Source organism: Vitis riparia, chromosome 19 (genome assembly GCF_004353265.1).
Source record: "Vitis riparia cultivar Riparia Gloire de Montpellier isolate 1030 chromosome 19, EGFV_Vit.rip_1.0, whole genome shotgun sequence".
NCBI classification, from domain to species: domain Eukaryota; kingdom Viridiplantae; phylum Streptophyta; class Magnoliopsida; order Vitales; family Vitaceae; genus Vitis; species Vitis riparia.
In genome coordinates this window covers 3326365-3340293 of record NC_048449.1, presented here as the reverse complement: position 1 = coordinate 3340293, position 13929 = coordinate 3326365, and the positions used below count along the sequence as shown (strand labels likewise).

The 13929-nt window shown below is 36.9% G+C and overlaps 1 protein-coding gene across 1 annotated transcript; it reads right to left on the bottom strand.

The window, feature by feature from the left end:
- Positions 1-1466: 1466 nt before the first annotated feature.
- LOC117909276 (thioredoxin 1) lies at positions 1467-12465 on the bottom strand. The gene is made up of 2 exons (XM_034823235.1): positions 12090-12465; positions 1467-2017 (listed from the first exon to the last, which is right to left on the bottom strand). Exons 1-2 carry the CDS (start codon positions 12340-12342, stop codon positions 1704-1706), a joined length of 567 nt encoding a protein of 188 aa, XP_034679126.1. The 5' UTR covers positions 12343-12465; the 3' UTR covers positions 1467-1703.
- Positions 12466-13929: the final 1464 nt, after the last annotated feature.

Sequence of the window (13929 nt, the reverse complement as noted above, 5' to 3'; positions counted from 1 at the left end):
ATATGATTATCAAAATGTTGAATTTTAATGAAAATACTCATTTCATATTAAAATATTACCATATTCATTTTTATGTTGAATTTAAATGTTTAATAATTTGTTAAAAATAAAATAATGTAATTATGATATATGATGATTTTTTTTGTTAATAAATATGTTTTCAAATTTTACATCATTTTTATTTTTTTCCAATTCTATTTTTATCTCATATTTATTTTATTTAAACCAAAAATTGTTAAGGAGGGAGGAAGAAAGAAGGCCACTAGTTCTTCCCTTAACTGGTTAAGTGGAATTTTTATTTCAAATTTACAATGGATGGTCAGGATGTAATATTGAACATCCAATGGTAGGTACTGAAGAGGCGCCCTAGAATTTTCCTTATCTTTAACAAACCACTAGTGCCATATCATTTTAAAGCAATCATACTAAAAGCATTTGAGAGTAGGGATGGCAATGGGGGGTTTTTTCGGGTACCTATCCGCCCGTAATGGGACAGGTTTAATTTTAATAAACAAATTTGAGACGGGCTTGGGAATTTTTTTAAAAATCCAAGGCGGGTTCAGGTATTGCCCTATCCCTCCCCGATTATATATAAAATTAATTTTTAAAATTAATTTAATTTAATTTTTATTTTACTATTTTTAATATATAAATAATAATAAAATATTTTTAATAAAATAAGTTATAAAAAATATAATAATTTAATTATTTATAAAATATATTTATTTTAATATAATTAAAAAATTTTAAAAGTAATTTTTAAAATAAAAAAAATTAAACAGGGCGGGACGGGTATGATAATTTATCATACCTGTCCCGCTCCGCCCTGTTTAATTTTTAAAATAGGACGAGGATGACCACCCCGTTTAATTTTTTAAATAGGACGAGGATGAAAATTGTTTCGAATAAACGGGACGGGGTTGGGATGAAAGCGATCCGTCCCGAACCCGTACCATTACCATCCCTACTTGAGAGCACTTTCTTCTTTACAAAGGGAATGTTTGAGAAAGTTTTAAAAAATGATTTATTAAAAAGCACTTGGAATAAATAACACATTATAAAAAATACTATTAAAATACTTATTTAATTTATACCACACGTTGAAATATTAAAAACATTTTTTATTTTTAAAATTAAAAATTTTAAAACATTTGATAAAAAATATTATTTTAATGACTTAAATTAATTTAAAATTACCAATAACTTGATTTTTTTCTCACATTTGCCCCCCTAAAACTAGTCTCTCTTGTATGGCCCCGGAACCGAATTTGTTGGCCCCACCTCCGCTTAAAATCCTTTCTAAATAATAAGACTGTTGGTTAATATTTGTTAATATTTACCTTCATTTATAAATAAGCTTCATTTCTTTCTATCCCAATCCTAGTTTCAATTTTTTTATACCTTTATCTAACAATTTAAATTTGACTCAGATGGGGTTTGATCTGCCAGGGAAGACATTTTTCACAAGATGAGAAGATGGGACAAGTTACAAAGGGATATTCAAATGACTGATACATATAAGTAGATAACTAAAGGAAACTGGAAATACAGCAACAAGCAATAACTATACAAAGAGAACATAAGACAGTTTACTGTAAGGAAGCAACGGTACCGAAAGTGTAACATCAGGATCTAAATATCAAAGAAGCAAATACTACAAACCGCTTAATTCCCGCAAAGTTGCATCTTTTAACTTACCACCTCTATAAGAATTTCTCGATGCTGGTGGTCAATGTGGATTTGGGAACAGCACCAATAATTGCTTCTTTCTTCTCGCCGCTCTTGAAGATGATGACAGTTGGTATGCTTCTGATCCCGTACCGTGTTGCAATAGAAGGGCTCTCATCAGTGTTCACTTTGTAGCATTTGAGCTTCCCAGTGTATTGCTTTGCCAGTTCATTGATTACTGGGTGGATCATGCGGCAGGGACCGCACCATGGAGCCCAGAATTCAACCAGAACGGGGGTGTCAGCATCAAGAACAAGTGACTGCCAGGTTGCATCAATCACAGCAGATACTGTGTAAGGGAACCAAAAAGAGGCGTGATTTCATTTTTGTAAAGAGATATATTCAGGTGTGCATATGGTAGTGAAGATGATGGTATGCCAGTCTGATTGAACTAATGGATGATAGGGGTGAATGTATTTAGCCATCTTGTTTCTAAGAAAGCAACCGACCACAAAAAAGACTTATCCAAATTTTCTTTGACCGATGAAAAAAAGAGGACAAAAAAAAAAAAGGAAAAATCAAGCATGAATAGCATGTGCAAGCCATGGATTCCTAGAGATGTGGCAATCATATTCATGATAAGACTCAGATTCAAAACTCATTAGTCAAATGTTCTAATGAAACACAGAAAGAACAAAGGCAAGCAGCACAAGCATGGTCTTAAATGCAAATTTGTTTGCATGATGATCATTCAATTATAATGGTTATTCATTGTAGAAGGCAAGAACTGGATATTATTATTTGCTATTTGCATTATAGAGGCTTTTAATTGCTTAGGACTATCAATTGGACCAAGCTGGTCCAATGCCTGCTTATTAAGCTTGAAGTTTGGATGGAGCTCAGCTATGATAAGTTAGGAGCAGTGCAGCCATCCTGAGCTTGGCCCAACCTGAAGTCACATAAGATATTTTTGTAATAGTGCTGAATTGGAGCTTTAAAATGGGTTTTTTTATGTGATTGGATTTGAACCTTTTCTATTTTTCCAAATTGTTTCAAAAAGCTTATGTATATCTTCACCCTTTCCTCCCTCTCCTCCTCCCACTTCTAACATGCAACACAAAGACAGCCATCCCATGGTGATCACAGGAACAAATTAATGAAGACAATGATACAGATAATAATGGCAAAAACGCCTAGGTGTACTGTTTTGATTTCCAGTACAGAAACAGGAACGCAATAAAACCCAATTCAACCCCATTTCAACCTTCTTATGTGTTTTCTACCTAACCAAAGGAATCCCCTGTGAAACCATATCCTAATTGTTTCTTATTGCATGGAACTCATTATATTTTCAGAAAACACAGATGGGACTACTCTCTCTTCTTGCTTAGTTCCATTTGATCATTTCAATCCAGGCTGCCATGGTATTTAAAAAGGGACTAATAGGGCCATCAAAAGGAGGGACCCAGATTCTCCATATGGGCCTCAAAACACTGGGCTGGTTCTGCAGCCCAACTAAGGCTCCCTGCCAAGCCCAAGAGAATTTAAAAATCCTGCTCACCAGCTACCTCCTGTGGGTTTGCAACTGCTCACTCTGCACCCTCATTGATCAATTCCACACCCATGCCCGCACTCCCCTCCACTTGTGCTGTCACTTCTCTACCTTCTTCAACCTCCAACTCTCTGTATCCAAGCCCTCGAAACTATCTGTTCCACAAAATTTGGGATTTCCCACCATAATTGAATTGCATAGCACGACAAACCCACTACCATGTGCAACATACTTGGCTCCTTTCTACTGTCGGTTTTAACAGGGACCCTAGCCCACTGCAAACTCTGGCAGAACACCAGGTCCTCATCAACTGCCATGAAGCCCCTGCAAGCATCCCCGCGTCTGAAACAGTTTCCTATCCCATAAGTGCATTGGTAAGCCAACAACTATCACTGAAGCTTCTCTAGCAAGAACACCTTCACTAAATCAGCCCACTTCTAAAGACCATCTATACAAGAATAGGGGTTTACCATTAAGAAAACCTCCACTCACTTTGAGAAGCCTCCTCTAAATCTGAAGTCAACTGAAAATTAAACAAAATGAGTGTGCCTCCAAGTCAAACCAACTGGAAAACTTTCCCATCAAACCACAATACCAAGTCGAAGGGCATCCATTTTTCTTTTTCACATCCTGTTCCCCCACCTCAATCCACACTGCATTGCCAACCTTCACCTGAGAAGCACTAACAACTTCGGAAAAAGACTTCCCCATATTTGGGAACCATTGAACCACCCAGCACAGCTGGAGAGTTGTCCTCTGGAGGTAGAGCAGTGATGCAGGGATTAGAAGCAACCCTAATGCTTCTTAGCTTCCTAGCATGAGTATTCCCAACCCTGGATACCCCCCCACCTTCTAGAAACACCAAGGTCAATCTCTTCTCCTCCACTGAGAATACAGAGCACGACAAGAAATGACCTGTGGCATTGTTGCAGTGCTCCAGCTTTTTTCACCCCCTTCCCCCTTCTTTCAAAACCTTCCTGAAGAGCTTTCATACCACCTTAAGACAGCATTCTTCCACACCTTCAGGCAGAGTCACCAGACTCCTTTATCCAAATCTAATCCAATAGAGAAACCTCAGCCCCTCTCCAAAACCTTGCCTACTCCCCTTCCTTTCACCACCTCAACTGAAATTTCAAAAGAGTTTGACTCCACTCAAAACTAGCCTTTACCTCCTTGCATGGCTCTAGTTTAGGCACAATTGATTAGAGCTTTCCATTCATTTTCTTTCTGAAACATTTGGAAATCAGCTAGATATCAATGCTGGTTAAAGAATGGAACCCATTATATCTTATCTTATCAGATCTACAGATTTCTCGATAAACCTTGGTTAATCTTTAGCTTTTGCTTGCAGCAGTGATTCTTGCCCTACTTGAAGGTTGAAACTTTAGCAACATTAATAGTTAAAAATATTTTTCTATATTTATTTACAAATGCAAACTGAATAATCCTTCTATACCCACATCAATACAATTTGTAGTTCACTGGGGCATCCAAAAGCCTGTTAGTCAAAAGAAATGAACTTCACTTACCTCAAACTTTGGGTTTTTGTCTCTTGGGAACACTAATTGGCACTCTGCCCAATAGCATCAAAACTACTAAAGCGACAGCTCAAGCTCAGTCTCAGGTCATAAAACTAAATTAGCAGTGTCTCAGATCACTGGCTCAGACTGGGATTAGGATGAACTGACCTTGAGCCAGAGTCTGATACCTCTGGCTGAGCTCAGTGCTGACCTGCTCAATTGACAGCTCTAATAATTGCTGCCCCTTTTTTTTCTTTTCATTTTTGAAGGTTCTCAATGATTTAATATTTGTTTGAATGATATCATAATAATATATTTCAGCTACCTATCAAAAAATAATAATATATTTCAGCTTACTTACTTTGTGTTCACAAGAATCTCAATGTTAATTTGCAATCTTGCATAGAGGTTCCAGGCTACTTGCTTCTAACAAAACTCATAAAAACTTTACTTCTTACACACACACACACACAATGATACATCAACATTCCTTCCAAATTAACAAAAAAAGAATTGCACTTTATGCATCATATATGATCTACGAAGCTTAAACTTTGTTTCAAGTTAGCCAAAGGACCAGGGTTCCTGTCTAGCAAAAATTAGACGAGGAAGGTGTGGGAGTGGGAAACAGCCACTTAGAGATCTCAAACTTTTGATATCAAATATTCATGTCTAGGGTTTCAACTGATAAGTAGAATAGGAGGTTTGCTGACTCAGATATTAGTTGGTTTCTCCTGGAATACATGTTCTTTTTTCTTTTTAGTTAATAATATTTTCTTGTTTCCTATAGCAACAAATATATTTTTTTAATGCCTATTTATGGTTCCAAGGGTTTTAGGAAAAGGGGAAAGAGCAATTTTTTGTAGTCTGGAGATTTTAGCCTTGATTGAACCATCTGGCAGGAAAGGAATCGTAAAATTTTAGAATAATCTCAACCAAAGTGTGGTTTGGAAGAACATAACATCCATGGTTTCTTTTCAGATTTCTGTGTCAAGAGAGGTAAAAAAATGTGCTGGTTTGACACATCTTTTGGGTTTGCAAGGTGCATAGCTGATTAAAGATCCTCATCTCTCATTTCTAATAGGAACAATGCCCCATACACCACTTAAATTTTATTTTGATGGTTGCATTTGGGGCACATATATAGATGACTTGTGGAGAACTATGTTGCCTTTCTCAAAGCTAAAAGATAAACAAAAGGCCATTGAGGTCAAGGCTGTCACTCTATTGAAGGTCTAGGAGAACCTAGTGCTTGGGACATGTCAAGTTGATAGTGGACGGGGAAGTTGATGGTGGAAGGGGACTCTTCTACAATCATAAAGTCATCTATTAATACATCGAGCTCTAGAAAGATTATTGATCCATGCAAGAGCTACAACATATTTCTTAGAAAATAGATATCAGTTTTAAGTAGGTGTCCATCATAATGATGAGGCTGTTTGGTCAAAAGAAGGCAATGATGTTTGAGGAATTTTATAGGGCATTTCCAGCCTCCTTCCAATTTATTCAGGGACTAAATCTTTTGTTTTGTTGCCTTTCTTTATCTTTTATTTTTCATAGTGTCACAAATTGAAGAACTTCTTGCCCACACTTGCACTTTTTCTCTTTCACTCAATAGAATTTCATTTTCTAACGAGTGAGAGAGAAGAGATGTGTTCACTTACTTAAAGAGGCTATTGACCACCAGGAACATCAGTTCATTCTTTGGCTTGCATCCACAATGCTGCTAATAAAGTGAATCCATTGGCTGAAAAAAGCTTTCTGCATGGGACCATGAACAATTTTGATGTAGGGAATATTGGAGTTTGTCATTAGGATGATGGATTAAATTTCAGGAAATTTCACCAAACTTTCAGCTGAAGTACGAGTGTATAAGGGTTTCATACTCCCATCCATGTCATGTCAAAGGGCACCTGCTAGGTAAAGTTGGAGGATTTAGGTATCATATTCCTCTTTTGTATATTTTTGGTTCCTTATAAATTTTCATTTCTCCAATTGCACCACCACACCTAACGGCAAAAGAAGGAGATGAGGAGGTAAGAACATTGGAAAAAGATACAGGAGCATAGCCAAGTGACGCTTTAATGACACCTTGCTGCATTCCACCATAAGGAAGAAAATGAAGAGATTTCTTAGATAATATGAATGATACATAAGATGACAACTTGTTACATAAAAAGCTAACCACCTCATGGAAACATCATGGTTTTGAGTGGTCAACATGGTATTAACCTCTTCCATAATCAATATTTACCCATCCTTACTGCACCATACCTTAAACCTCGGCTACAAATTCTACTAAAGTCTCTATTAATGAATCTGGTTAAGGCCATCTTTGTGGACTGTGGTCTTTGAAGTGGATAACACGCTAACACGACATGAGTACCTCGGAGTGAACAAACAACCCCGTGTCCTTGCGAACACAGAGACTCGTGTTCGCGAGAACATGACACTTCCTAATCCAAAAGGATCTTTTCTATTGAAATAACACCCACTTGGAATGTGATGCATGTCCTGGTGGTATAAACCATAAAAGAGTATAAAGCTCCAACAAGAGGGTTAGTTAGTGACAAAAACACTTGGCGTCGTTTTTTGGGATTCGAAGAGCAAAAAAGCCTGAAAAACTAGGATGACTGAAGAAAAGGGAAAAGAGGAGGAACCTTCGATGGAGAAGTGTTTGTCTCTGATGGAACAACAGGAAGAACACTACAAGCAAATTAAGAAACTACTCTTTGTGACTACATCACTCCAACAGGACGACTCACACTCCATAGTATACACCCATACCACCACCAATTCCTGACCCACAACCATCTTTTCAATTGGTTGTCCCCGTTGTTGAGTTTGTGCCTCCACCCCCAATCACGGAGGTCAAAGATAGTTCAAATTCGAGCATCGATCCCATATACGTTAATGCTACACGAACTTCGTCTAAAACTCGCGCGTCCAGCCTGCATCAGTTGGATAACCCGAATCATCTAACTAGCAACACCAATACCACTTTTTGTATTTTGGATGATATGGCTACCACTCTATTTGTGCATGCTATCTTGCACTAGAATGCGCCATGACACTTTTCCATGCCCAAATTCAATATGTACGACAACTCTGGGGATCCCTTCGATCATCTCATGCATTTTTAGTAGGTAATGACTCTTGAAAGCAATAATACTGTTCTTTAATGTAAAGTGTTCCTGTCTAGCCTATAGGGCCCAGCCTTGTATTGGTTTCATCGATTGCCTGCCAACTCGATTGGTTCGTTCAAAGGACAATCGGAAACCTTCACCACTCACTATTTATGCTCAATAAGAAGAAAACAAAGTGTAGCAAGTTTATTTCATGTCAAGATGGATAGAGGGGAGTTTATTTGCAATTTTATGGAACGTTTTGGAGGAGCCATTCTCAAGTTAGACGGGGTGAGCATGGACACAATCATGTAAGCCATTAAGGAAGTTATATTCCTGCACACACCTTTCTTTAACTCTATATCTCTGGATCTACCCTTCACTATAGACAAACTGTTTCAGAACTGTTTCAGAGGGCTAACAAATACTCGATGCTCGAAGATGACCTTTGTGTTGCATCGCAACAAACTATGTCTCTGGGCACACGACGATGGTACGTGGGGCGCCATAACCGAAGAGAGAACATAAGAGGAATTTCTTGATTAGGACCTCATTGGCGTGCAGAGTATGATCGAGGTATTAGGAGAGGTTGACTGTATACACCATTGACCATTTCGTATTCACGATTGCTCACATTGATCCAATCAATGGAAGGATTTGCTTGGCCACAACCAATGCGGAGTGACCTAGAGCAGCGTGATCGAATCAGTTCTATAAGTATTACTATGAGCATGGTCATGTGATTGATGAGTGTCGACATTTGAAAAAGCTAGTGGAAAATTTAGTCCATGTAGGGAAGTTCAACCAGTATGTGAAAACAACAAATCCAAGACAAGATCATGAATCACCTTTTGGCATGCAATCCACTCAACCTAAAAATCGACCCGTTATCAATGTCATACATGGAGGCACAACCAGCAGTTGGCGGAAATCTAAATCACAAGCAAGACGGGATGTTCAAGAAGTTATCCCCCATTCGATGATAGCTAGCGTTCAATATACCTTCACCGCCAACAATGCTAAACCGATAGATGGCCCAATAGTCTTTGATCCTACTGAACTAAGAAATGCCATCATGCCCCACGAAGATGCTCTAGTCTTGGTCTTGACAATGGGAGGGCACCTTGTGAATCGTATTCTTGTTGACCCGAGAAGTTTCGTCAATCTCTTGCATCTCTCTGCTTTCTTGTTGATGGGGTACAAAACCGATGTTCTTCATTCCCTTAGGCGAATTTTGAGAGGCTTCAATGGGTCAAAAACTGTGTCCTTAGGGGAGATTGTGTTGCCCACTAATCACCTTGTGTAGGCGGGAGTTATAGCCATAGGAAGCAGATTGAATCTGAGGAATGTGTTGAATGGCGAAAGGTGTTGTTTCAGCCATACAAGATTTAAAAGTCATTCATAGTGCCTCTTATGATCAAGTAAACACAAAATAAATTTAACCCAATCAAATTTGTTAGTAGGGAACCATTCAACTCGTCTTCCTCATTCAGTTGAACCTATTAAACGAACATAATAGTGTTTCGTCAACATGAAGCACTACAAAAAATAAAATTGTCAAATGGAAAGGAAAGGAATCTAACCGTGCATACTCGACTTATGAAGGGAGTGATTCAAAGGAAAGGATCGAGTAAAGGACCCTGGATTACATCCTTAGTCTTTAGACAAAATGACATGTCCTTAGGGGGCTCCTTTGATGGTAGTCGGAAGCTTGACTACTAACTAGAGGGATTGCATGTCGGCGGAAAAGAAGAATTTTTCATGAGGATTTGATTTTAATGCATAAATAAAGAAAACTTCCTCTAAGCCAAGATCAAGGTTGTATTGGAAGTTCAGGACGGAAACACCCATAAGTATGCCTATAATATTGGAATGAACATGGACAAGATGGATTTGGGTGTAATATAGAAATTGGTGTACCAATGATGGCAAGGGAAGACAAAGACCCACATCAAAATGTTGTCGAGGCCAAAATATGATGTTGGATTTTTCCCAAAGGTGAGAATTATCTTGCACGTCATCAATATTCCTGGGAAAACGAACCCCCACATCCTCGGGGATAAGGTAGGTTTGACGAAAGTCAATCTCCTGCATCTCAAGAAGGGTCACGTCATGATTCAAAAACTCCCTACTCAGGCTACATGAACTCGTTCCCATACCTGAGGATTCATCATGATCCCCAATAGGCTCCATTGCATTCCCCTCCGACCAGGCAGAACCAGACGAACAGTCTGTGTTAGTCTGAGACATTTAGAATAAAGAGGAAGCTTTGGAAAAAATTGAAGGAGATGTGAAACCCTAAGTATATGAAAATTCAAAGCTTCATGGAAGACGAGTTTGTCTACATTAAAGAAACATCGCTTTCCAAGAACAGAACTCCAGAAAACTGCCAACAGGAACAATTACAAAATATAAAGAGGAGTTGCCTAGGGTAGACAGTAAGGAACAGATTTCCAGACCAACAAACACATGAAGAAATTCAAAAACGACACAAACACAAGGGCAGAAACGCTCCATCACAACACAACACACACAAAAAAAAAAACACCAGAAATGCAAAATCGCAGAGGAAATAATGAAAAGAACAGAACAAACGGTTTAGAAACTTACCAGAAACCAAACTGAAGAGAAAGAAAATCCCACTCATTGGTGAATGCAAGTGTGAAAAAAAGAAACCCTAGAAGCTTTGGTCAGAAGGAACTTGTCGTCCTGCAAATAGGCGCTCTGACACTGAAGGGATGCCTGCCACCAATGGTTACTTAAAGCAACGAGTGGCGCGTGACATGTGGCCCAATGAAGTGCCACTATGAATTTAGTTTTTCCCGGCTGAAGCTATGCAAAAGCATCAGCCGGAACAGGGGGACAAGTGATGTGGATAAATGTGTTCGTGTACGAACTTCTGTGTACACGCTAACACAACATGAGTACCTCGGAGTGAACGAACAAACCCGTGATAGTGAGAACACGACAGTTCCTGATCCAAAAGGATCTTTTCCATTGAAATAACACCCACCTGGAATGTGATGCGTGTCCTGGTGGTACAAACTATAAAAGGGCAGAAAGTTCCAGGAACAGGGTCAGTTAGTGACAAAAACAGTCTTGTTTCAAATGCTGAGGTATAGTTTGATGTAAAAAGGGCATAGGGCAAGGCACAATAGGTTTTTAGGCTTGAAGAAATTTAGGGAATCTGAGGGCACATGTCCTTTTTATCACATTGAAGAGATATCTGAATCAGACAGAAGCTTTCTCTAAACAACAAGATGGTGATTTCTGAACAAAGAGTGTAATGGTTGAAGAAGAAACATGAGGCCAAGTCTGTCAACTATTCTTATTTTCATTTCCTCTACACTCCAAAGAGGTTTTGGTGGGCACTAAATTAGGATAAAAACACGGATGCCTCCAAGACAGGTAAGGCCCTGTCCATGATGTGTTCTTGGAAAGTTGTACATTTGAGATGGCTACAAGCCTGTCACTCAAGAAGACTTTTCCTACGCATGTTTTGCAAATTAGTGAACTTCTCCGCTATAGACAATGATTCTTCCCTTCTTCGAAAATTTTCCATATACATTGACCATGTTGTGCTTATTTGCTTAAGTTGCTTTTACTTTATCTGTAGCTATTTGTTAGTCGTACAGGTCCAGTTGTCCACAAACACTCCTCAACTCGATTTTGAAAGTCAATCCAAACTCAACTCATCCTCACCAACAAAAGGCATCAACCTAACCTCAAAAAGATAGTACCATGTATATATATATTTTTTTTCATTTTCGGTTCTGAGAATCTTAAATTACACCTCATCATTTAGTACTGCAAATAAAGGTTTCAACTTTTTGTGAGTCTCAGAAGTAATTGCTTGTCTTTTCTACCATAATCAAATCTGAATAAGTTACTACTGTATCACAAACTAACAATCTCAATAAAAAATCAAAAGAACTTAACGACAACAAATAATGAATGAAAATAAATAAAATCCTCTGTTTGGTTGCTGAGGTTACTTGGGAATAAAAGATTGAAATTTTCAACTCTCTAAATTTCCCCAAAATTACCGAAAAAAACTCCACTACCGCCAATTTCAATCATTTCTACTCAATCCATAACAAATTTCCCCTACCTCAAAACCAAGAAAGATTACAAAACAGGATTTTCTACTCTCCTTCATTTCCTCTCCTTTCTCAGCAACCAAACAGAGGTAAAACAATTGCAAAAAGAAACACCGATTCTAACCTTCAACAGCAGTCTCCTGAGCCTCGCACACGACTCCTCCAACACGGCGACCTACTCTCGAACTCCGACCCGCCGCAGCCACTGAACGAGAGGCGAGACTCGGCTGGATCTTCAAACCTGAGAACTCCGGCAACCTCATCGATCCCCGACGGCCGGAGAGAAAGCAGACTGGCGAGGAGGCAATCGGAGCGAAAGCAGAGGAAGGAAGAGCAGAGGAACGAGGAACCGCGAGGGAATCGAGAACAGTAGCCATTGGAGAGAGTGAGGATTTGGAGGAACCGCGGGGAACTGTAGGAAATGGAAGTGCGGGAGATGTAAGAGTTTTGGAGAGAAAGAGATAGATCTTTGGCTCATTGGCTGTAGCCTGTATGCTTAGATTTTAGTAAAAACAAGTGGATGAGGGATAAAGCCGGGTCCTCTACAGTGAATAATTCCTACCTATTGGAAAATTATTCATTCCCAAGATCGGTTCTTGGAATTACCTTTTTGGACATATATTTTCAGATATATATATATATATATATATATATATATATATATATATATATATATATATATATATATATATATATATATATCATAATTAAGTAATAAATATAATAAAAATTTGACTTATTTATATAGCTATATTTATATTTATATCAATACTTTATGTAAGTTCAAATCAAATGGGATGTAAAAGGAAAAAATAAAAATCATGGGTAATTATTTTTTAAAATAATTTTATATTCTTTAAAACAAAACATTAGAAAAACACGTTTAGTTACTAGGAAATAGAAAAATGTTTTTTGCTTTTAAAAATAGAAAAGTATATTTAGAAAATATATTTTAGTTGTTTTTATTATTTTTCGAAAAATTGTTTTAAAAAATAATTATGCATATATGAAAAATAATTAAAAATAAGATATTGCATATATAAGTTATTTTTAAAATATATTAAAAATATAGAAAAGATGTTAAAAATATTTTCGATCTTCAAAAATATATTTATTCTACCAAACGTTATGAAATAGTTTTCAAAAATTATTCTCAAAATATTATTTTTTGGAATTGTTTTATCTTTTCATGTGTTTGTTTTAGCTATGAAGTCTCTTATATGTCTTTGTTTTAAATATGAGTTCCTGTTTGTTAAAGGAAAGAAGAGCGCTTTGATAACCGATTATAGGGGGAAAAAAAGAAAAGAAAATACTTTTGACAATAAGAAAATATTTTGAGAAAAATAGGTTTTAATTTATTAATTTAAAAAAAATATGAAAAAAGAACCTTAATTTTTATTAATCAATTTTATTTATTAACCTTTTTAAATACCATATATATCACAAATTAAAATGCCATTAGATTTTGAGAGTGGTTAAATATGATACCAAACTTGAGGCCTAAACCTTTGTTAAGCCTGTTTCTAGGGATCTTTTAATATTTATAGCACTTTTAAAATATATATATATAAATAAATAATAATAGTTATAAAAATAATTTGGGGTTCATACCTGGTGGAAAAATATATTCAATTTTATGATAATTAAGGCAATTTCAATATTGTTGCATTGTGTTGAAGTAAACAACTTTCAAATTTAGTATTTAAAATGAAGTTGTCTTTTACTTTCCATTTGATTGTTTACAAAATATCTTTATTCAATTTTATGATAATTGAGACAATTTATGAAAACAAGGTTGTTCGGTTAGGAAAAGAAGGAAGGAAATATAGACCAAACTTTATTCAAAAATAGCTCTCTTCTCAAACATAAAAAATAAAAGGGGAAAACATATATGGCAACCTGAAAATAGAAAATAAGTTTCTATTTTTAGAAATAGGAAATATAGGGTTATGTTAGAAAAATTA